Raw genomic sequence first — 23,894 nt, 5'->3', positions numbered from 1 at the left:
CGCGGCGCGGCGCTCCGCGGCGACCTCGGCGCGCGCGCTGTCCGCGGCCGCGGCGGCGCAGCGCGCGTGGCGCGCCGCCGTCGCGTCCGCCGCCGCGGCGAAGCGGGCGACGTCGCCCGCGAGGTCGCGGACGGACGCGGGCGCCGCGCCGAGCGCGGCGCCGGGCGCGACCCGCGCGAGCGCCGCGGCCGCCGCGTCGCGGACGCGCGCGACGTCCCGCGCCGTCGCGTCCGCCGCCGCCGCGCGCGCGCGCGCTGTTGCGGCGGCGGCGGTCCAGCGCGCGAGCGCGCGCGCCGCCCGTCGCCGGCCCGCCGCGCGAAGCGCGCGGGCGGCCGCGGCCGCGCCGCGGCCGACGGCGGTTTCGCGGTCCCGCAGGAAGACGCGCGCGCCGCGCCAGCGGCCGAGGGCGCGCCGCAGGTCGCCGCGGCGCGCGCGCGCGACGAGGCGCGACGCCCAGGCCGCGCCGGCGCGCCGGCACCGCGCGCGCGCCGCGGCGTCGGCGTCGGCCGCGAGCCGCGCGCCGTCGCGCTTCGCCTCGGCGGTCCGCGCGCGCTCGCGTTCCAGCGCCTGCTCGAGGCGGCTCTCCTCCTCCGCCGCCGCGACGTCGAACTCGAGCTGCGGCGCCCCGCGCTCGTCGTCGTCGAGCGGCCGCCGCGCGGGCGGCGTCGCGGCCTCGGCCCGGGGCCGCTTCGCGCGGTCGAGGGCCGCGGCCAGGGCCGCCGCGTGGCGCCGCAGGTCCACGAGCTCGCGCTCGACGGCGCAGCCCACGAGCCCGACGCCCGCGCGCGGCAGCGGCGGCGGCGGCGGCGGCGCGCCCGCGTCCTCGCGGTCGAAGGAGTCGTCGAGGTCGGACACGGGCGACACGACGTAGCCGCCGTCGTCGCCGGTGTCGCCCCGCAGGCTCTCGTCGAGCCGCTCGCGCTGGGACCGCTGCAGCGTCTCGATGTACGCGCGCGCGACGTCGAGCTCCCGGAGGAGCCGCGAGTTCTCGGCCGCGAGGCCGTCGGACTCCGAGCGGTCGCGCTTCCAGCGCCGCTCGGCGGCCCTGGCGCGCCGCTCGAGCCGCTCCTCGTAGCGCCGGAACGCGTCGCAGCGCTCGCCGAACTGCGCCACCATCTTCGCGCGCTCGAGCTCGAACTCGCCGCCCTCGCCGAGGCCGCTGCCCAGCTCCGCGGCGAGGTCCCGCTGGAGCTGCAGGATCTGCGCGTTCTCCGGCTCCATTCTTTCTTTGGCGCCGGCGGCGGCGGCTTTGCAGCAAAACCGCACGGACGACGACGACGACGGACGCGGGGCTGCTCTCCGAGCTTTGACGTTTGAACGGTTTACTCGAACGGCAACGCCGGTTCAACAAGAAGGTTTTTGCGATTCCGGGCACAGTCCGGCAGCCCCATGGTCTGAGAGCTCTAGCCGAACACGCCTTGTTTTGAACGACACATCGAACGCCGCCCCACCTCGACCATGGTCCTGCGCGGTCTCCTGGACAAAAAGTCCGCCGCGGGGACCTGGCGGCCGCGCGCCTTCGAGCTCAGCGACTCGACCCTCGCCTACGAGGAGGTCCGCCAGGGCAAGCGCGTGCGCGCGACCATCGCCATCGCCGCCCTGGGCGCCGCCGTCGTCGCCGACGGCGAGCTCTTGATCGCGGAGCACGGCGCCATCCGGCTCCACTTCTGCCGCGCGGTCGAGAACGCCGGCGGCCCGTCTTTGGAAGACTGGCGCGCCGCGCTCGCCGCGGCCATCGGCGCGCGCCCCCTCGCGCCCGACTACGGCGCGGCCCTGTGCCGCCGGACGCGCGCGCCGCTCCGCGTCCGCGGGCCGCTGCTCAAGAAGGGCGGCAGCCGCGGCTCCGTCGCGGGACTCAGGGCCGCCGGCCGCCGCCTCTCGTTCGGCACGCGGCGCAACTGGAGCGAGCGGACCTTTTCCTTGGACTTTGCGAAGGGCGAGCTCGCCTACCGCGACGACGCCGGCGCGCTGAAAGGCGTCGTGAAGCTGACGGCGAAGACGACCGTCGCGACGCCCGCGTCCGTGTCGCTCCGGGGCCGGACGGCCGCCGCGCTGCCCGACGACGCGGAGCCGCTCTACTTCGAGATCGCCGACGCGCTCGACGGGGACGGCGCGCCGCGGGACCACTTCGCCGTGCGCGCGCTCGCGAAGCGCGACTTCGGCGAGTGGATCCTGAGCATCAAGGAGTGCGTCGCGTCGCTCCAGCCGTCGGCCGCGCCGCCGCCGCCGCGCGTCGCGGGCGAGGACGCCTACGAGCTCAGCGACGAGGAGTTCGAGATGGCCGTCCCGCGCCGCCTCACGGACGACCCGCCGCCGCGCGAGCGCGTGAGCTCCTTCACCGCGGGCGCCGCGCCGAAGCTGCGAGGCGACCTCGCGGCCGCGCTCGCGGCTGGACAGAGCGAGGCGGCGCTTCAGCGGCGCGAGGCGGCGCTCGTCGCGGAGCGCGAGGCGGCGCTCGCGGCCGGGCAGCACGCGGCGGAGCTCGCGGCCGCGCTCGAGTCGCTCGCGGCGCCGTCCGAGGACGCGGAGGAGGCCGCGGCGGCGCGCGACTCGCTCGCGGAGCCGTCCGAGGACGCGGAGGATATCGCGGCGGCGCGCGACTCGCTCGCAGAACCGTCCCAGGACGCGGAGGATATCGCGGCGGCGCCCTCTGAGGAGCCCGGGGACGCCGTGCCCGCCGAGATCCGCGACTGCTTCGTGTACTACCAGGACGCGTCGGGCGCGCAGCAGGGGCCGGCGACCTGGACCGAGTTCCGCGCGGCCTACGACGCGGGCGAGACCCACGACAACTGCCTCGTCTTCGCCCACGGCGTCGTCGACGCCTGGGCGGCCATCGGGGAGACGCTCTTCAAGGACCTCCTCGCGCCGCGGCCGCCGCCGCCGCCGCCCGCGGACTGAAATATTAAGGATCTGACTGGGCGAGGCGGGCGAGATCCTTTTTGGCTTCTTCATAGCCCCTGGCGGCGGCGCGCGCGTACCAGCGCTTCGCTTCGTCGAGGTCGGCTTCGACGCCGTAGCCACCCGCGAGGCCTCCCTCGTAGCAGCCGCCGACCTTCCACATCGCCGCGGCATGTCCCTTATCGGCAGCCAATGAGAAATAACGAAAAGCTTCATCGTATTGCTCGCCGATGATGCCTGAAGTGGCGTGTGCCTGATTCTGAATACTAAGTCCAAATACGAGCTGAGCGCCCGCGTGTCCCCGGTCTGCGGCCTTTTTCCACAACTTTTCTGCCTTCTTCGTGTCCCGCTTGACACCATATCCAGCAGAACATAGGTACCCGAGATGATACATCGCGTCGGTGTTTCCAAGCTCCATGGCACGTTTGTAGAGCTTCGCGGCTTTCTTCCCAGATTTTACGAGGTAATGGCTACCGTTGACGTATGATTGAGCCAAATAAGTTATTGCCTCCGGCTGCTCGTTCTCCACGTGGCGACGAAGTCGAGCCAGCTCCTCCGCGTCCGATTTTGCAGGTTGCGAACGACAGAGAGGACAAGGCATGCGTTGAGTTTTCTGGTCGCACAACTGACAGGTAAACCGGCAGCAACAGACGCGAATCACGCGCTGAGCATTCACGTCCCAGTCCTCCATGCAGATCGGGCACCGCGATCCTAAACGTCCAGTCATCGACGTCGCCTCCGGCTCCGCCTCGCGCCGCGCCCGAGCGGCCTCGTGCTCCGCGGCGATGCGCGCGCGGACCTCGTCGGCGTGCGACCGCGGCGCGGGGCCGTAGAACACCTCCGGCGGGGGCGACGGCGAAGGCGCCGGGGCCTCCGCCCGCGCCGCCTCCGCCGCTCGCTCGTCGCGGATCTTCTTACACGCCTTCCGGTGGCCCCGGTCGCGCCAATCAATTCTTTGACAGGCTGTTGAGCAGTAAGCCGTCGTCCCGCAACCTTGGCAAAGCTTCGCGTTTCCTTTACCGCAAATTGTGCAGAGATTCAGAGCCAGTTTTGTACGGGCTTTTTGTGCCTCAAATGCGCGCTTTTTCGCCTCTAATGCCGGGTCCATCTCTCTCCTCTGACTCCCGGGCTCGCCACTAAAAAAGTCGCTAAAAGCCACAAAAGCCCGCGCATTAGAGATGATAAAATGAGCCTACGTCGTCTCCTCCTCCTCAGCGCCATCGCGCTCAAAGCTCATGAGTTCGCCGTCGAGGAGGGCTCCATGGCGTGGGTCGGTGCCATGGAGGGCGTCGTGTCGCGGTACGCCACGCTACGCAACGCCTTGGACGAGACATCGGTGCAAAAATTACGAACCATCCTCTCGCGCGTCAAGTTCGACGAGGCGCTCGACAGCGTCGACGACATGCCGGCCTTCGAGCTCTACCTCTTCAAAGCCGGCCCGCGCCGACGCCTCGGCGCGGCCGACGTACGCGCGAACGCCGTCGACGCGTTCGGTCCCGCCCTAGATGCGATCTCTAGCTACGTGAACGAGCGCTTCAGCGCGTGCGGCGGCCGCTGCGCGCCGTGCGCCTCGCTCGTGCGGCGGTACCGCGCGGAGGAGCGGACGCGGCATCCGACGCACTTCGACCACGACGCGTTCGTCACCGTCGTCGTCAGCCTCTCGGACCCGGCGGACTACGACGGCGGCTTGTATTTCGAGACGAACACGGGCGCTAGACGCTTCGCCGACCTGGCCCTCGGCGACGCCGTCGTCCACCAGTCGGACCTCTTCCACGGCGTCGACGTGACCCGGGGCAAGCGCTGGAGTTTGATCGTCTGGTTCGAGGACTCGCCCGCGTGCGACGCGGACAGCAAACAGTGGTCCGCGGGCGCGGACGACGCGCTGTCGCTGTTCTTACACTCGTACCGCGTGTCGTCGCGCGCGGAGCGGGCGTCTCTTTTGAAGCGGTCCGCGGCGCTGGGCTTTGGCCGCGCGGCGACGCAATTGGGCGTCGCGCACGTTTTGGGCGACGGCGTCGAGGTCGACCGGGCCGCGGCGGAGGCGCTCTTCGTGGAAGCCGCGGGGCGCGCGGACGAGGCGGACCTCGAGCCGGAGCTGAACCTGGGCCAGCTCCGCCTCGACCAGGGCCGCGTCGAGGAGGCCGTGCGCCACTTCGAAGTCGCCGCGGCGGCGAGCAACCGCGAGGCGCACCACAACCTCGGCCATGCGTCGGCGCGCGGCGTCGGCGGGCGACCGAAGGATGACCGCGTCGCCATCCGCCACTTCCTCGAGGCGCGGCTTCCCCAGTCGCTCAACGCCGCGAGCAAGGCCTTCGCGCGCCTCGGCGACGACGAGGCCGCGGACGCGTGGCTCCGGCGTGCGGCGGCGCTCGGCAGCGAGCCCGCGAAGCGACGGCTCGCCGCCGCCGAGGGCGAGCTCTAGCTCCTGGACAGTTTTGACTTCTCGTCTTAGGAGCTCTACTAGTAGCGATAGTTGAAGCTGCTCCTCCCGTCTATACGATGCCCGAGCGCCGTTTCGTCACTCGAAGACCATCGCGTTCGTCGTCTCCTCGAGGAGGACGTCCGCCGTCGGGTGCATGGCTTCGAGCTTGGTGCGGAGCGCCTGCGCGTCGCGCGAGGCGAGCGCCTCGACGATGCCCGTGAGGCGGAAGAAGACGGTTCCGTCGCGGGTGACCGTGCGAGTCTCGATCTTCGGTAGCATCGCGCCGTAGTCCGCGAGGGCCGTCGCCATCTCAAAGACCAGACCCGGCCGCTGCGGGCACTCGAAGACGAGCTGCCAGGACGACTCGGTCGTCTCGTACATCTTCCGGCTCGCGTTGTCCAACGGCGCGATGTGGACCGTCGACGACATGCCGATCGCGCGGCGGAGGTCCGTCGCGAGCACCTCGTCGTAGCCGCCGCCGTCGACGGAATAGACGTGCATGAGCATGACGTACTCGGTCCCGAGGCCGACCTTCTGCAGCGCGGCGACGCTCGCGCCGCGCGATGCAATGATGGTGGAGACGTCCTTTACCAGGCCCTGGCGGTGCGTGCCGTGGCACTTGACAATGTATTGGGGGATAGCGCCCGGCTTCAAAGGGATGACCTGCTCCGAATGGGTCCAGCGGTGACCGAAGCGGTTCCCGAGACGTCGCGCGACGCGGCCGAGTGAGAACATGGCGCACCGAGGGCTCTGAGCCTGAGGAATCGCCACAAGCAAGATCCGCGCTCTCACGGACGCTCCGAGTGAAGCTCGCGTTGCACGAGCGAGATCACCATGCTCGCGCGCCTCGCCCGCGCCGCGCCGCGCGCCGCTAAGGCTCTGCGACTCGCCGGGCCCCGTGCCTGCCTGTCATCGATGAACGTCGGCGATGTCACAACAGCGTCGCTTGAAAAAATGTTACGTGAAAATTCCCCCCAAAGGTCCCCCAATACGTCATCAAAACGCACGGCGTCCACCGCACGGGCATCCTCAAGGACGTCGCGGGCATCCTCGCCGAGGCGGGCGTGTCCATCGCGGCGACGCAAAAGGTCGCGCTGGGCACCGAGTACGCGATGGTGCTCCACGCGTTCCACCCGGACGGCGAGGGCCACGCCGAGGCCATCTCCGACGAGGTGCGCCGCGCGCTGGGGGCGTCCTCCGAGGTCCGCGTGAAGCCGCTGGACCACGCGCGCGCCCGGCGTCGAAGCTTTTTGACGCTTCGCGAGCGCGCGAGGTTCGTCTCGGTCGACGCGCGACGTCGACGTTTGCGAGCGCGCGCGTTGCTTTTCGGTCACTCGAGGACGCCACAGGCGAGCCTCCAGGCCTACCTGGGCCTCGGCCCCGTCGAGCGGCGGCTCGTCATCGAGTGCCCGCAGCGGCCGGGCCTCATCATGGCCGTGACGCAGCTGCTCGGCGTCGAGGGCTGCAAGATCCCGAAGATGGAGACGTTCACGTCCGTGCGCGACGGCGTCGTCATGTTCCACATGGAGGCGGCCGTCCACGTGCCCCGGGGCCACGACATGGACGCGCTGACGTCGAAGCTCCGCGGCGTCCAGGCCGCGAACAAGGGCCTCGAGCTGACCTTCGACGTCGACAAGAACGCCATCACGAAGCAGGGGGCCTAGGCAGGGGGGACGCCCCCTAAGCCGCCGCGTGCCCGCCCGAGGAGGCGTCCGAGGACGCGTCGGGACGACGTCGCGGGGCGGCGCGCATCGCGCTTCGGCCCGACTCGGAGAGCATCGCAAGGAGAGCATGGAGTTCAAAATGTCGACGCGCTGCTAGTCCCGCGCGCGATGGAGGGCTTCAACTTCGGCAGTTCGTACAACGCCGCCTACGCGCCGACGCCGAAGCGCAAGCAGCGCGACGACGACGTCGACATGATTCCCGCGAAGCGGGCGCACCCGGGCGTGTCGTCGCTGACGCCGCTCATGCGCGGCGCGGGCCTGCGGTCGCCGGGCCTGTCGCCGGGCCAGCGCAACGCCTTCGACGCCCTGAAATGCCCCCGCGGCGCGTCGGTGCAGTCCGCCGCCGCCGCGCCCGCCGTGCTCTTCGCGGCGACGTGCGCGACGTGCGCGCGGACGTCGGCCGCCGCGACCGCGTGCGCGCACTGCGAGCGCGCGACCTGCGCGTCCTGCGCGCGGTCCTGCGAGGGCTGCGGCGGCGCCTTCTGCGGCACCTGCGCGACGACGAACTACGCCGCGCGCTACGAGCGCGTCTTCTGCTTCGCGTGCGACGCGGCCGCGAGCCCGCGGCGGCCCGACGACGCCATGGACGTGCGCTAGGACTTATTTTATTCACCCGCGCTTCTTCTTCTTCGTCGCCTCGCCGTAGACGACGAGCGAGAGCGCGGCCGTGATCGTGCGGAGCGCGTTGTAGCCCGCGCCCTTGAAGAGCGCGCCGACGCCCTCGACGCGGTAGATCTTCGTGAGGCAGTCGAGGGTGCCCTTGTAGCGGCGCTCGCCCGGCGGCCGCCGCGCGTCGGCCTGGAGGCGCCGGCGCACGGTGTCCAGGGGGTAGGACGCGTAGGCCGCGCTAAGGGCGGCGGCCTGGGCGCAGCAGAACTTGGAGAGGAGGCCGACGACGCCCTTGTCCTGCTGGTAGGGGTTGATGGACACGAGCGTGTCGTTGACCGTGAAGTAGATCGCGCGGAAGGGCACGATGCCCGCGACGGAGACGGCGAAGCCCGAGTAGAGCGTCGGGAGGTCGGCCGGTTTCGCCACGAGGTCGTCGAAGACGTCGGCGAGCGTCTCGTAGCGCGGCGTGCCGTCGGGGTTCTTGCAGAGCACGAACTGCGTGCGCAGGAAGTCGAGCGGGTAGACGACGGGGGCAACACCTCGTCAACATGACAATGTATGACATCACCTTCCCCCGCTCGCGATCAGTTTTATTTTGTATCCGCGCCTGGGTGGACAACGCGTCCCCGCCGCTGGGCAGCTAAAGAGGAGCGGCCGTAACCATGGGCGGAGGCGCGTCCGTGCCCGCGGAGATGAAGCAGAAGGTAAATCGCGGCGCCGATCACCGGGGCCGGCCGGGGACCGGGGAGGCCGACGTCCGCTGCCCCCTCCGCAGATCCACTCGGCCTTCGAGATCCACACGGGGGACGAGTGGTCGTCGTGCGCCAACATGAGCGAGCAGGAGCTGCGCGACGAGATCAAGCGCCTGCGGCAGGCGCGCGCCCGGCGCCTCGCGCAACCGCTGGTTTGGTCGATCCGACGACACCTCCCCCGCAGCTCGCGCTCACGTGCGTCAACGCGAAGCACGACCACAAGCGCATCTGCGGCGACAGCATCAACTTCGGCAACTACACGAAGAAGGTCGTCGCCAAGACCGACGCCGTCAAGAAGCTCATCCGCCAGGCCATGACGTCGAACTCGCTCTTCAAGCGCTGCCGCGCGCGTTCCGCCGGGTCCCTCGGCGCGACCGCGCCGCGGAAGACGGCGCGCGCGCGCCCCGCAGGCCCCGGAGAAGGAGGAGCTCCTCGACAGCTTCGAGGCCGTCAAGTACGGCAAGGGCACGACGATCATCAAGCAGGGCGACCGCGGCGACGACTTCTTCGTCATGGAGATGGGCACGGTCGAGTTCTACATCGAGGGCAACAAGAAGGCCGTGGGCGCCTGCGGGTCCGGCAAGGGCTTCGGCGAGCTCGCTTTGATGTACAACACGCCCCGGGCGGCTACCGTGCTCGCGAAGACGGACATCATCGCGTGGAAGATCGACCGCGAGCGGTTCCGCCTCGTGCTCGCGAACCACGCGAAGGCGCGGAGTGAGCAGTACAAGGCGCTGCTCATGGAGATCGAGCTGAACAAGAAGAAGGCGCCGGAGACGGCCGACGGCAAGAGTGCGTTCCTGCGGGAGTGCATCACCGACGACCAGCTCACGAAGCTCGCGGACTGCATGGACGAGGAGGACGTCGACGACGGCGTCGACATCATCAAGGAGGGCGAGGACGGCCACACCTTCTACATCATCGCCAACGGCGAGGTCGAGGTGAGCACGGCCAAGGCGGGCAAGGTCGCGTCCCTCAAGAAGGGCGACTACTTTGGGGACCGCGCGCTCGTGTCGGACGAGAAGCGCGCGGCGACGTGCACGGCCAAGGGCTCGGCGACGAAGGTGCTCGCCGTGGACCGCGAGGACTTCGTCGCGCTTTTGGGCTCCATCGAGGAGCTCATCAAGAACGGCTCGAACAAGGAGGAGGCCGTGGACACGTCGAAGCGCAAGGCCGAGCGCCTCGGCATGGAGCAGATCACGGTCATCAAGACGCTGGGCCACGGCGCCTTCGGCCGCGTCAAGCTCGTCAAGGAGACGAAGAGCGGCATCGCCTACGCGCTCAAGTCGCAGGCCAAGGCCGCGATCATCGACAACAATTTGCAGGACCACGTGCTCATGGAGCGCGAGATCTTGATGCAGCTCGACCACCCCTTCATCCTGAAGCTCATCTGCGCCTTCCAGGACGACTACTTCATCTACTTCCTCCTCGAGCTGCTCATCGGCGGCGAGCTCTTCACCTTCCTCCGGAAGCACCAGCGGTTCTCGGAGCCGACGATGAAGATCTACGCCGCGGGCGTCGTCCTCGGCTTCGAGCACATGCACAGCAAGAAGATCGCCTACCGCGACCTCAAGCCCGAGAATCTGGTGCTGGACAAGGAGGGCTACCTGAAGATCGTCGACCTGGGCCTCGCCAAGGTCGTCCACGGGAAGACGTGGACGCTCTGCGGCACGCCCGACTACCTCGCGCCGGAGATCATCCTCAACGAGGGCCACGACAAGGCCGTCGACTACTGGGCGCTCGGCGTCCTCATGTACGAGCTCGTCGCGGGCGTGCCCCCCTTCTACGCGGACGACCCCATGGAGGTCTACGAGAAGATCCTGTCGGGGTCCATGTCGTTCCCGTCCCACTTCGGCAAGTACCTCAACGACATCGTCCGCAAGCTCCTCAAGCTCTGCCAGTCGAAGCGCCTCGGCAACGGCAAGGGCGGCTGCGGCGCCATCAAGAAGCACCGCTTCTTCTCCGGCTTCGGCTGGGAGGACCTCGTCACGAAGAAGATCAAGCCGCCCATCGAGGTCAAGGTCGCCGACGACGCCGACGCGTCCAACTTCGACAACTACGAGGAGGACAAGGAGGAGATGCCCGCGATGATGAAGGACTGGTGCCCGCAGCTCGACGACTAGGCGCGCGCGCGCCCGCGGGCCGCGCGCGGCGCGCCCGCGCGGCGCCCCATCGCACATTCCCGCCGCGCGGCGCCCCCTTTCGATCCCCCCCCCCCCAAAAAGCTCCTTCCCGCCGCGTAATGGCGCACATGATCGCTACCCGCGCGGGGTCCTCGGGCGCGCTTCCGTCGACCCCCGGCCAACAAAATTAACACAGGTGCTGGTGCTCACCGGAGTGCTACTCCGCCGCCGCCGGCGCGGAGCTGGGCGCCATGCTGGACGCCCTCGCAGGACGCGAGGCGGAGGTGATCATGGAGGAGCTGCCCCCGCTCCTCGACGCGTCGGAGGTCGTCGCGGAGCGGCTCGACGCAGCCGACGCCGGCAGCTCGACGGAGGACGACGAGCCCTGCGAGCCGATCATGGGCTGGTGCCACACCTGCGCCGCCTCCGTGCGCACGCGCGTCGACGAGGAGACCTGCGAGGTCGAGTGCATGCGGTGCTCGGGCACCTTCGTGGAGGTGAATCCGGCGAGCGACGACCGGGGCCTCTCGGACTTCTTGGCGCCCGCGCCCGCGCCCGCCGCGGCGGCGCCGGCCGGCGCGCCCGCGCCCGCGCCCGCCGGCGCGGCGCCGACGACCGGCGAGCCGCCCGGCGAGCTCGTCGCCGGCGCGATCCAGCAGATCCTGAGCCAGGTGCTCGCGGGCGGCCAGGCGTCCGGCGGCGGCGAGGCGAACGTCCAGGTCCTGGGCGCGATGCGGCCGCTCTTCGCGACGACCATCGGCGCCGGCGGCGGCGGCATCGCCCTCGGCGACTACGCCGTGGGCAACCTGAGCGACGTCATCGAGCAGCTCGTCAACGCGGACCAGGCGCGGCCCAAGCCCGCGTCGAAAAGAGCGCTCGCGCGGCTCTGCGACGTCGTCGACTGCGGCGACGCGGAGATCGCCGCGGGCTGGGAGTGCGCCATCCACAAGGAGGCCTTCGTGCCCGGCGACCGGGCCATGCGGCTCCCCTGCGGCCACGTCTTCGGCGAGGAGGCCATCAACACGTGGCTCTCGGAGCAGCGAACGTGCCCCGTCTGCCGCGCGGAGCTCCCGACGGACGAGGAGGAGGCCGCGCGCGACGCGGCCGACGCGCCCCGCGACGCCTACGCCGAGCCCGCGGCGGCCGCCGCCGCGGCGGCCGCGAACGCGGCGACGCGGGCCGCGGCCTCGGCCGCGCGCGCGACCGCGCCGGCGCCCGCGAGCGCGCCGCCACGAGGGGCGGCGCCACCGCCGGCGCCGGCGCCGCGCGACGTCCTCGGGCTCCACGGGCACCAGCTCCTCGCCGCGCCGGCGCCCGCGCGCGCGCGGCTGCCGCCCCTGCGGGACCCGCCGGACACTTCGCCGGACGCGCCCGAGTCGGAGGACGATCTGCCGCCCGCGGCGCACGAGTGACCGCTTCGTAGCCACAGAACCATGTTACCCCGGGAGCGCGTCGGGGCAGCAGACGCGGAGCGCGTCGACGAGCGCGGCGTGGAACGCGTCCCCGCGCCCGTCCGCGGCGGCCGCCATGGCGTCGATCCGCGCGAGCGCGGCCGCGTTGCCGCCGGACGCGTCGTCGACGCGGTACCGGAGCTCCGCGAGGCGCGCGGCCGCGGTCTCCCGGAACCGTTTGGGGTCCCGCGCGTAGCTGCGGAGCTCGTCGAGCGGCGCGACGCGGCGGCCCGTCTTGGGCTGCTTCGGGTAAAAGTCCGCGCAGCCCGCGTCGTAGTAGGACCCGAGCCGCAGCGCCGTCGGTTCCGCGTCGGAGCTCGCCGTCGTCGCCGCCGCGCCGCGCCGCTCCTCGAACTTGGCGAGCCAGACGTCGACGACGGGCCACCGCGACGGCTCGCCCTCGGCCGACGTCGTCTGCGGGTTCAGCGCGAAGGACAGCTGCCACGGGCCGACCGCGGAGAACCAGCGCACGGTGCCCGCGGCGCCGACGACGCCCGCGCCCTCGACCCGCGCCGCGGAGAAGTCGAAGGTGAGGCGGAGCGCCGCGGTCGGCGCGCCGCGTACCGTTCGAGTCCACGACTCGACGGCCATCAGCGCCCGCGGGTGCTTCCGGAGCGGCGCGTGCGCCCAGGCCGCGTCGCCGTCGAAGCGCGCCTTCGCGCGGCAGCGCACGGCGTCGAAGCTCCGCGCGTGGTCCGTCGCCGTCGTAGAGAGCTGGAGCGGGTGGCACGGCGCGACGGCCAACCCGCAGCCGCAGTCGCAGCTCCGCCGCGTGAGCGACCGCCAGAGCCGGGCCCAGCTCGCGCAGGCGTGCGGCGCCGACGCGCGCCGCCAGAGCGCGGCGCCGAAGTGGTGCCTCACGATGCCGCCCCAGACGCCGTCGTCGAGGGCCGCGACGGCCGCCCGCCCGCCGCGGCAGGTCGCCGCGCACGCCGGCGCCGACAGGCCGTTCGCGAAGGCCAGCACGGCCGAGACGCAGTCGTCGTCGAGCGGCTCGAGCCAGGCGCGCGCCATGAGCTCACCATTCCTTCTTTGCCATATGAGAGCCGGGCAGCCTCATCGTCGGCTGCAACGCCTCAGCGAGCACCTTGGCCAAGCTTGGTTGCCGCACGAGCCACTGAGCCGATGGATCTGCTGCGAAAGATGCTCGCCGCCCTTGCGATGGCGTCGACGGTGCGCGCCTTCCAGACGCCAACGGCCGCGCCGCGACGCACCGAAGTATCGCTGCGCGCGACGGCGCCCTTCGCCCAGCCGCTCTGGGGCCGCGACGCCTTCGACGACGTCGACGAGTCGAGTCGGGACCGCCGCGTCCCTCGAAACAAAACACGCGGTTCACAGAAGCACCGTAGGCGACACGGTCAAGTGCACGGTCTACGACATCGGCGGCGGGCTGACGCAGGTGCTGTCGACGACGTGCAGCAAGGAGCTGCCGATGATCCCGCACGTCGGCGTGCGCGTCTACGGCACCGAGTACTTCTACAGCGACTGCATCGAGTCGCGGCCCGTGGCCGTCATGGCGGAGATGCTCGAGTCCTTCCCCCAGGTCACCTTCGACCTCGGCCCGCCGACGATGACCGAGGCCGAGGTCGCCGCGTGGGTCGCGAGCGACGAGCTCAACGCGCAGTGGCAGCCCGAGGACTACAACGTCTTCGACAAGAACTGCAACCACTTCGCGCGGCTCATGGGCGACGCCGTGTCCAAGGACGGCCTCCCGGACGAGCTCATGCAGCCCGTCATCGACGTCACGGAGAAGATGCTCTCCGAGCTCCCGGAGTGGCGCCGGTCGCTGGGGCTGACGCTCATGAACCAGCGCGGCTCGCCGGCGTCCCTCTTTTGATGTTTCCTGCGTGACGCTTCGTCGCTCGCAGGGTCACGCGCCTCGTCGTCGTCTCCTGGGGCCGCGCGACGCGGAAGAAGAAGAAGGAGCTCGCGGAGGCGAACGCCGCGGCCGCCGCGAGCGCCTAACGCTGCTTTCACGGGCGCTTACGCGAAGCGGGGGAACCGCTCGTTGGGCCCGTCGAAGAGGTAGCCGCAGTCGTCGCCCTTGGCCGGCCGCGGCCGCTTGGCCGGCGGCGGCCGCGGCGCGCGGACCGGCGCGGGCCGCGGCGCGCGCGCCGGCGCGGCGAGCTTGGCGGCCTCGACGGCGTCGGAGAGCTTGGCCCCGGCCACGACGACGGCGACGGGCACGGCGGCCTTGCGGAACAGGGACGCCGCGGCCGCGCCGAGCGCCTTCGCGCGGGCGACGAGGCCGGCGAAGGGGTTCGGCTTCGGCGCCGACTGGTCCACCTCGCGCCAGCTCTCGGGCATGCCCGCGCGCGGCCGCGGCAGGCCGCGGTGCGCGACGACGCGCGCGACGGACGGGCGGATCTCGGCGATCTCCGAGGCGCGGTAGCCCAGCGACCGCAGCTTGGCGGCGTAGTCGGTGGCGGGCGGCGTGGCCGACGCGACCGCGACGGCGCAGGCGAGCAGGACGACGGCGGCGCGCATCGTTGCGGTGCGGTGGTGTTGACGATCTGTTCGGCGCGCGCGAGTTTGCGCGGGCGCGGCGCGACGCAGCTGTACAGGCGCGGCGCTTGAATGCTCCGCCAGACTCCGGCGTCGTCTCGGGGCTTTGGCCGATCGGCGAACGGACCAAAAAGTGTGGCAAATCGATTTTTGCGGGCATCGGCCAAGCGGTGATCGGCGGCAGAGCTGCCAACGTGCCCGCCAGGCGGCGCGTCGCGAGGGCCCGCGTCCTCGAGAGCGACCGCACCATGCCGCTCGACGACCTCGAGGCGAAGATCAAGGCCGTCATGGCGCGGAGCGCGTCGCTGACGCGCAGTTCCATCTCTACGGACGAGCCGCTCGAGATCGCGCCCGAGCCCGAGGAGGAGGCGCCCGCGGCGCCGCCGGCGCCGGCGCCGGCGCCACCGGCGCCGGCACCACTGGCGCCCAGAAGCGAAGCGCCGCCGCCGCCGCCGCCGGCCGCGTCCGCGCCCGCGGCGCCGCCGCCCGCGCCGGAACCCGAGCCCAAGCCCAAGCCGGCCAAGGCCGCGCCGACGCCGCCCAAGGCCCGCGCGCCGTCGCCGCGGCCCCAGAGCGCGCGCGCGCCGCCGCAAACCAAGGCCCGCGCGCCGTCGCCGCGGCCCCAGAGCGCGCGGAAGGCGCCCGCGCGGTCCGCGTCGCCGGGGGGCGCGACGCCGCGCCGCGGCGCGCCCGCGGCGTCGTCGACGCCCGCGCGGCGCACGAGCGACGCCGCCGCCGCGAGCCGCCTCTACGAGCGCGCCGCGGAGATGCGCGGGCGCCTCGAGAAGCGCCGCGCGGAGGTGCCCGGCGACTGCACGTTCCGCCCGAAGATCGGCGTCAACGGCGCGCGGCCCGTGGCCGCCGAGGCCGCGGACGCGACGCGCGAGCGGCTCTACGGCGACGCCGCGCGGCGCCGCGACGCGCGCGCCCGGGCCGCCGCGGCGAAGACGCGCCTGGAGAAGTCCGGCCACGCGCCGCAGATCACGCCGCGCGGCCGCCGGTCGTCGACGGCCGACGGATCCGCGACGCGCGGCGAGCGGCAGCAGGCCCGCGCGGACGCGTTGTACGCCCACGCGGGCGCGCTGGCGGACCGCCTCGAGGCGCAGCGCGCCGCGGAGCACGAGCGGCCCAGTGGCTGCACCTTCGCGCCCGCGCTGCCGTCCCAAGGGCGCCGCGCGCGGTCCGCGTCGCCCGGCGGCGCCAAGGCCCACGACCGGCTCCACGCGGCCGCGGCGGCGAGCCGCGAGAACAAGGTGCGCCAGCGCGAGGCGCGGCTCCAGCAGGAGGTCGACGCCTGCTCCTTCACGCCCAAGATCTCCCGGCGCGGCCGCGGCCGGTCCGAGTCCGCGACGCGGCTCCGCGAGCGGTCGCCGTCGGCCGCGCGCGGCGCCGAGGCCGTGGCCCAGCGGTCCGCGGCCTTCGAGCGGGACCGCCTGGACAAGCTGCGGTGCAAGCGCGAGGCCAAGGAGGCGTCGCTGAAACGCGACGCGCCCTTCCGGCCCAAAATCACGCGCCGCGGCCGCGACTCCGAGGGCTGCGAGAGCGTCGACCACGGCCGCGACCCCGACGACTCGGCCTTCGACCGGCTCGCGGGCACGTCGACGGCTTCCAAGCAGGCCGCGGCGCGCGAGGCGGCGCTGCAGGCGGAGATGGCGCGCTACTCGTTCGCGCCCGCGATCCCGCGCCGCGCGACGCCGCGGCGCGACGCGTCGCCCGCGCCCTGCCACGAGCGCCTCTACGACGAGGGCAGGGCCAAGGAGGCCAAGGAGCGCGACCTGCGCGAGGCTTATCGTGATTTGGAGCTGAGCCAGTGCAGCTTCGAGCCCGCGCTGCCCCGGCGCGCGCGCGAGCAGGCGCCGTCGGAGGCGCGCGTCCTCGACGACCGCCGGGAGGTGCGCAGGATGCAGGAAGCACTCAAAACGGCGCGGGAGCTCGAGGGCTGCACCTTCGCGCCCGTCGTGGGCCGCGAGCCCGCGATATCGGACCCGCGGCCCGCGCACCTCCGGCTCGTCGCGGGCGACCGCGCCGTCGCGGCCGAGGCGCGCGCGCTGCTCGCGGCGGAGCGCGAGCTCGAGGGCTGCACGTTCCGGCCCGAGATCGGGCGGCCGCCCGCGGACGACGACGCGACCTCCGTCGCGGGCTCGGCGGCTTCTTCGCGCGGCGGCGACGTTCTCGCGCGCATGGACCGCGAGGTCGCGCGGCGCCGCGAGGCGTCGGTCGAGCGCCGGCGCCGCGCGCGCGCCGAGGACCTGGCGGAGCGAAAAGAGAAGGCCGTGCCCGTCGCGGAGAAGCTCGACCCGCGGCGCCTCGACGAGCTCTCGAAGCCGCCGCGCGGCGTCAACCCCGCGCGCCTCGCGGCGGAGAAACGCGCGCGCGAGGAGCGCGACAAGCGGCCCCGCGCCGTCGGCGGGTCCGCGCCGACCTTTGGGGCCGGCGGGCACAACTCGCGGTCCGCGTCGCCCGCGCGGTCCGCGCGCGGCGCGTCGCCCGCGCGCGCGCCGAGCCCGGCGCCCCGGCGCGCGCCGTCGCCCGCGCCGGGCCGCGGCGCCACCCCGCCGCCGCCGCCGCCGACGCGGGGCCGCGACGCGACGCCCAAGGGCGCGGGCCGCGCCGCGCGCGGCCGCGACTCGCCCTCGCGGCCGCTCGGCCGGTCCAACGGCCCCAACGGCGCACCCGCCAAGCCCCGCGCGGAGCCCGCCAAGAGCCCCGCGCCGCCGGCCAACAACGGCGAGAACGCCGCCGCGGCCGACGAGCCCGCGCCGGAGCACCTCTCCGAGTTCGAGCGCTGGCAGGCCGAGATGGAGGCGAAGCTCGCCGCGCTCTAGGCTCCCGCCCTTTTTTACCCCCCCTCCCGCCCCGACGCACACGCACAACAATGCGGCGATTAACAGCGCGCGCGGTGAACAATGGGACAGCGAGGAGGGTGCGACGCGCACGTGGGCAGCGAGGGGTTGGCCGCGCACGTGGACGGCTCGTCCTGCGCAACACAGCGAGGGGGTGCTCCTCGTCGCGCGCCCGCTCAGAGGAAGTCCGTGGACTGCTTGTCCCTGACGCGGCGCTCCTCGTCGCGCGCGATGCGCTTCTGCCGCTCCTTCTCCTCGAGGGCCTTCTTCTCCTTGCGCGCGCGGCGCGCGCGGCGCCGCTCCTCCTCGTAGAGGTGCGTCTCGTACTCGTCCTTCATGCGGTCGTCGAGGACCTTGAGCATCTTGAGGTCCCAGACGTCGAGCTCGCGGACCGTGTTGAAGTTGTAGCAGGCGTCGCAGAAGCCGTCGTAGTCGCCCAGCGGCTCCCGCTGGATGCACGCGTTGACGTCGAGGAGGAACTGGCGCTCGGGCGACGCGCCGAACTCGAGGAACCGGTCGCCGAAGATCTCGAGCTTGCCCCGCACGAGGTCGTTCTCGCCGGCGACGAGGGAGCAGAGCGCGCTCTTGAAGAAGAGGCGCGTCGCGTTCGCCTGGAGCAGGTTGTCCTGGAGGCACTCCGTCGCGACCTTCTCGAAGACGTCCGCGGCCTTGTCGTAGCGCTCGAGCTCCAGCGCCTCGATGCGCGCGGCCTCGAGCGTGCACTCGCGGCGCCGGCAGTGCTTCGTCTCGTCGTTCAGACGCTGCGCGGCCGCGCCGTACATGTCCGCGGCGCCGCGGAGCGCGAGCACGCGCTCGTCCTGGCCCACGGCGTCGTCGGCGTACTCCGTGAGGTGCGCGATGCGGTAGCGCAGCTCCGCCGCCGTGCCCCACTCGCCCAGGTCGCAGCAGCCGTCGCAGGCGTCCGCGTAGTGCTCGCAGGCCTCCGTCGGGTCGTTCTCCTCGAGCAGCTCGCCGCAGCGGACGTGGAAGTAGACGGCCTCTAAAGTGGCGCCGCGCGAGAGCCGCGCGGACATGTCCGCGCACTTGTCGAAGGCGTCGGCGCAGTACTCGGGCTTGCCCGCGGCGGCGAAGGCCCGCGCGGCGCGGTCGTAGTACTCGCGCGCCTCAATGTACTTCATGCCCGGCGCGTTGTCGACGCGGAACCGCTTGAGCACCTTGAGCGCCAGGTCCGCGCAGCGCGTCGCCTCGGCGAGCTGGCGCCGCGCGCCCATGGACGACATGTTCTAGAGGCTGAAGGGCTTGGGGCTCCGCACGGCTTTCGGCGCCTCGCTCGCGACCTTGGGGCTCTTGGGCGACTTGCCGGCGTCGGACGACGGCGCCGCGCGCTTGCTCGGGGACCTGCCGGAGTTCGGGGGTCGGGGGCGGGGTTCGCGGTTCGGGGTGGGGTTTCGTTCTCCCGCCAAGATTCGAGTGTCGGGAGGGGCGCCGGATGTGTACGAGGACAGGATCTCGGCCGTCGCGTCGCGGGCCTCCTGGGACGGCGTGCGGGGCGCTTTCGGGGACTTGCGCTCCTCGCACTCGGACCCGGGGATCTTGATGGCCTTGGTGGGCGTGCTGGACATGCTCTGCGTTGATCCCCCAAGCTCGTCTTGTCGGCCCTCAACTCGCGTCGAACGTCAATGGAGCAGTGGACGTTGCCGTGTCGGCTAGCTGCCCCCCATGGTCTGGTCCGGCCGTCAGCTGAGCGCCTGGCGCGGCGGCGGCGACTTGGCCCTGCGATTATCCTCGAACAACACCTGGGCCCGGGACGCTGCACCCCCAAAAACCGACGACCTGCTGCGCGTCGTCGGCGGCGAGCGCGAGTCCTGGCGGGCCCTGCCGCCGCCGGAGCCCCTGGCGCCGCGGCGCCACCGCCACGAGGTGCTCGTCGAGGCCGCGCGGCGCGAGGAGGGCGCGGCCATGCCGCGGGGCGCGCGCCTGCGCGCGCAGACCGCCGCGGAGGGGAAGCTGCGGGAGCTCCGGCGCGAGCGCGACTCCGCGTCTCGGTGTCGGAGGCCCCGGAAGAAAACAACACCAACGAGCGCGCCGAAGCCGCCGCGGCCGAAGAAGTGGGCCCTGGCGACGCCCGCGGCGGCCGCGTCCGGCCGCGCGGCCGCTCCCGCCGCGAGAAGGCGGCCGTCGCGCGAGAAGGAGAACGAGCCCGAGCTCCCAAAGTACTCGTCGCAGAGCAAGCGCCTCAAGGCGCCGCGGCCCATCTCCGCGCCGGCCAAGCCCGCGGAGCGCCGGGGCCGCGGTAGCGAGCCCAAGCCCGCGCCGCCGCCGCCGCCCGTTCCGGCCGGCCGCGGCGAGGGCGCGGACCAGATGATGGTCGGCGGCGCGACGAACCCCCAGTACTGGGACGACGTCGCCGACGACTACGACGAGGAGATCATGGACACGCTCGCCGAGGACGTCACGAAGGTCCTGCGCAAGCGCGTCCGCGAGTGCGCGCGGAAGCTCCGGAGGGAACTGGAGCCCGGCGGCGTGCTCGTCGGCCTCGACGCGGGCTGCGGCGTCGGCAAGTGGCTGCCCTTCCTCGCGGGCTGCTGCGACGACCTGACGGCCGTCGACGTGTCGCCGAAGCTGCTCGACTGCGCCCGGCGGGACTACGACGGCGCGCCGCCCTGCGCGTTCGCCGTCGCGGATCTGACGAGGCGCGAGTCGCTCGCGGCGTTCCCCGCGGCGCACCTCTGCGTGTCCGCGAACGTGCTCATCGCGCCGGACCTCGGCACCTGCGGGAAGATCCTGGCGACGACGCTCGACGCGCTGCGGCCCGGCGGCTACCTCGTGCTGCTCGTGCCGTCGAACGAGAGCGCGCGCATGGTCGCGAACACCTACGCGAAATACCGAGCGAAGAAGAAGAAGCTGGGCCCCTCGGACCGCCGGAACGACTTCCGGACGCTCGACGCCGTCGACGTCGCGAACTCGGTGTGGAAGCGCTGGGGCGTGCGCACGCAGTGCTACACGCTCGCGGCCCTCCGCGACTTCGTCTTCGCGGCGCCCCACGACGTCGAGGTCGAGCGCGTCGACCGCGTCTTCTACCCCTGGGACACGGAGCTCAACGACGTCCGCATCCCGCGCGCGGAGCCGCGGCCCTACGACTGGTGCGCCGTCGTCCGGAAGCTCGACGCGCCGCCGGACGCCGCGGCGCCGAGCCGCCCGTCGTCCGCGTCGCGCGCCGCGCCGCCGCGGCGCGAGCGGCCCGCGGCGCCGAACAGCGCGCGGCTTTAACAGAAAATTGCCGGTTACTAAGTAATAGGAAAAAAACGCCCACGTGCGTTGCACCTCAACTTGCATCGTAATAGATGCCGATTCCAGGATCGTTCCAGGGCGGCCGAGACTCGATCGACCCTCGAGGATGGCCCTCGTGTCCACGGAGCTCGTCCTGCGCGGCGCCGACGGCGACCTCGCCCTCCGCGAGCCCGCCGGCGACCTCGCGCCGCCGGCCGTCTCGCCCGAGCGCGACACGAAAGCCCTGCGGGGCGACCCGGCCTGCTACGCGCGGGCCCTCGAGCAGACCGTCGAGGCCCAGCAGCAGGAGATCCGGCGGGGCCGCGCGGCGGTGGACGCCGCCGAGGCCGAGGCCCTCGCCGCGGCGCGCGCCGCCGAGGCGACGAAGACGGAGCTCATCAACGCGCGGTCGACGTACGCGATGCGCGTCGCGGAATTACGCGCCGCGTGCGCCGCGGAGACCGACGACCGCGTCGCGGCGGCCGTCGCCGAGGCCAAGGCCCATGCGCGCCGCGCCGAGGGCCGCGCCGCCGAGGAGGCGGACCGCGCGGACCGCGAGGTCCGCCGCGCGGACGCGGAGGCGAAAGCCGCGCGGCGCTCGGAGCGCCGCGCGGCGCTCCTCGTCGCGCTCCTCGTCGCCGCCCTCGCCGCCCTCGGCGGCGCCGTGCACGTCGCCGCGGGCGGCGCGCGCAAGCGCGACCGCCGCGCGGCGGCCGCCGCGCGCAGGCTCGCCGCGGCCGCGCGCGCGGCCGCGGACGACCGCGACCGCGGCGCCGAGGCGCGCGCGGCCTGCGGCGGCGCCGTCGCCGACGTCGCCGCCCACGCCGCGGGCCTCGCCGAGGAGAGCTACCTCTGCGTGAGCGTCGCGGACGTCGCGGCCGTCGCGGACCGCGCGGACGCCGCGCGGAGCGCGTGCCTCTGAGAGAGGGGGGTCGCGTACCTTGTTCCATGTGCCTGCCCGCCGGGCGCCCGCGGGGACGAGGCAGACCCCGCCCTCGAGCGAGAAGATGCCCGATGTTGAAGTTCAACAAAGGCCACATCTTGATGTTGAAGTTCAACAAACGATGATTCCAAAAAGCGCACCTCCCAGTCGCCGCCGTAGAGGGCCAGCGTGACCGCGCTGCCGAAGCTCTCGTGCGCGTTGTCGAGCCCGCTGGACCGCCCCGCGGCTTTTAAAAAAAAGGCACGATTGACCATCAAGCAAAGGATGTTGCCGCGAGAGTTATTAGTCGGGCTGCCAACCGCGCATCGGGGCTGCTCCCGGCCGCCGGTGGAGCCATGCGGTTCGCCCCGTCGGACCCCGTGAAGATGCCTAAGCGGCACGGCGACAAGTTCAAGCGCCACAAGCCGCCCCACGCGGCCCCGGCCCAGCCGAAGCCCCCGGCGAAGGTGGCCCTGCCCGGCGAGGGCGCGCCGGGCCCCAAGGAGCGGGCCTACCAGCTCAAGGTCGACGCGGCGCGGGCCGTGGGCTACCGCGAGACGCTGCTCATGCAGCTCAACGCCGTCGTGCTCCACTGGCCGCGCAAGTCGACGCAGGCCGCCGCGAGCGACATGGGCGCGCGCGCGCTCGCGGAAGCCGCGCGGCTCCTGCGGAACATCGCGGCCGAGCTGCGCCACGCGGGCCTGCGGTGCGTCGAGAAGATCGTGGCCTGGGTGCTCCACGAGTCCGCCGACGCCGCGGCGCCGGCGGCCTTCTTATGGAATGGAAAGGACTACCTCAGAAAAATGGCCGACGACCTCGACTTCGTGTCGGACGCGCTCGGCGCCGAGGCGTGGCGCGCGGCCTGCTTCTGCCCGGGCAACCCCCTGCTCCTCACGCGCGACGAGATCAACGGCGTCGGCGCGCCGGGCCGCGTCGGCCGGCTCCAGGCCGCGTCCGTCGTCATTTTGGACGTCGTCCGGCGCCACCGCGCGTCCGCCGCGGAACGGCACCGCGCGGCGCGGGCCGTCGCGAACTCGCGCGCGGCGGAGAAGCTCGAGCACGCCGGCGGCGTCTACCGCCGCGCGCCGCCCAAGGCCAAGCGCGGCTCCCGCGGCTCCGAGGGCTCGCGCGCCGCGACGCCCGACCGCGGCGGCGCCGCCGCGGAGCCCGAGGGCCCCGCGGTCGAGAGCCCCGCGAGCGCCGCGGGCGCGGGCGCGCGCGGCGCGCGCGCCGTCAAGGCCCGGGCCATCGCCTTCGACGCCGCGGAAACCGGCGGCGCCGCGGACCCGACGCCCGTGCCGCGCGGCCGGCCCGCGGCGCGGACGCCGCCGCGCGCGCGGACGCCGCCCGCGGCGCGCGCGCCGCCGGACGCGCGGCCGACGCCGCCGAAGACGCCGCCGAAGACGCCCAAGGCCAAGTCGCCGCGGCCGTCGCCGCGGCCCGCGGCGGCCCCGCGCGGGCCGTCGCCCGTGCCCGCGGCGGCCGCGGTGCCCGCGGCGGCCGCCGCCGCGCGCTTCGCGGTCGGCGACCGCGTCGACGCGGACTTCAACGAGGAGGGCGAGTACTACCCGGGCACGGTGGCCCGCGTCAACGCCGACGGCACCTACTACATCACCTACGACGACGGCGACGAGGAGGACAAGGTCCGCGAGGCCATGGTCGAGCCCGCGGCCGCGGAGCCGGCGACGTCGCCCGGCGACGCGCCGCCGGCCGTCGCGGTCGACGACGACTCCATCGTCGACGAGGAGGAGGCCGTGCCGGAGACGCGGTCGCCGGCGTCGGCCGCCGCGAGCCCGCGCGCCTTCGCCGACGAGCCCGCGGCCGGCGAGCCCTCCGCGTCGGCGTCGGCGCTCGACGACGCGCCCGAGCCCGCCGCGGCGCTCGACGAGCCCGTCGCCGACGAGCCCGCGGTGGAGGAGGAGCCCGTCGCCGACGAGCCCGCGGTGGAGGACGAGCCCGTCGCCGACGAGCCCGCGGTGGAGGAGGAGCCCGTCGACGAGCCCGCGGTGGAGGAGGAGCCCGTCGTCGACGAGCCCGCGGTCGAGGAGGAGCCCGTCGCCGTCTCGGCCGAGCCCGCCGTTTTGGACGAGCCCGTCGTCGTCGCGGCGGACCCCCCGGTCCTCGCGGAGCCCGCCGCGGCGCGGCCCCAGACCCCCGAGGCGGCGGCCGACGAGCCGCTCGACGAGCCCGTCGCCGAGGAGCCGTCGGACGACGCGGCCGGCGGCGTCGAGGAGGAGTGCGCCGTCGTCGAGGAGGCGGGCGACGACTACGAGGACGACGCGGAGGAGTACAGCATGGACGAGGACGCCTTCGCCGAGGACTCGGCCGAGGCCGCGGAGTCGCCCGTGCGCGAGACCATCGAGACGAACCCGCACCGCGGCGCGGCGTCGTGCTACGAGTTCGGCGCGCTGCTG

General features: G+C 73.2%; 3 protein-coding genes across 3 annotated transcripts; all 3 read left to right on the top strand.

Annotated features, from left to right (window-relative positions):
• Positions 1-4,084: 4,084 nt before the first annotated feature.
• AURANDRAFT_60746 (hypothetical protein) lies at positions 4,085-5,320 on the top strand (the record flags this gene model as incomplete). Its single annotated transcript, XM_009034377.1, has 1 exon — positions 4,085-5,320. One exon carries the CDS (start codon positions 4,085-4,087, stop codon positions 5,318-5,320), a length of 1,236 nt encoding a protein of 411 aa, XP_009032625.1.
• Positions 5,321-8,860: 3,540 nt separating this feature from the next.
• AURANDRAFT_19287 (hypothetical protein) lies at positions 8,861-10,528 on the top strand (the record flags this gene model as incomplete). The annotated part of the gene is made up of 1 exon (XM_009034378.1): positions 8,861-10,528. A coding segment is annotated over one exon (1,668 nt), but the record flags the coding sequence as incomplete, so codon positions are not given.
• Positions 10,529-19,007: 8,479 nt separating this feature from the next.
• On the top strand, positions 19,008-21,480 carry AURANDRAFT_60744 (hypothetical protein; the record flags this gene model as incomplete). Its single annotated transcript, XM_009034379.1, has 2 exons — positions 19,008-20,491; positions 20,646-21,480. The coding sequence occupies 2 exons, from the start codon at positions 19,008-19,010 to the stop codon at positions 21,478-21,480; spliced, it is 2,319 nt and encodes a 772-aa protein (XP_009032627.1).
• Positions 21,481-23,894: the final 2,414 nt, after the last annotated feature.

This window comes from Aureococcus anophagefferens (assembly GCF_000186865.1).
Source record: "Aureococcus anophagefferens unplaced genomic scaffold AURANscaffold_1, whole genome shotgun sequence".
Taxonomy (NCBI): domain Eukaryota; class Pelagophyceae; order Pelagomonadales; family Pelagomonadaceae; genus Aureococcus; species Aureococcus anophagefferens.
The sequence above is the reverse complement of the archived record's forward strand: the minus strand, read 5'-3'. Positions and strand labels throughout refer to the sequence as shown.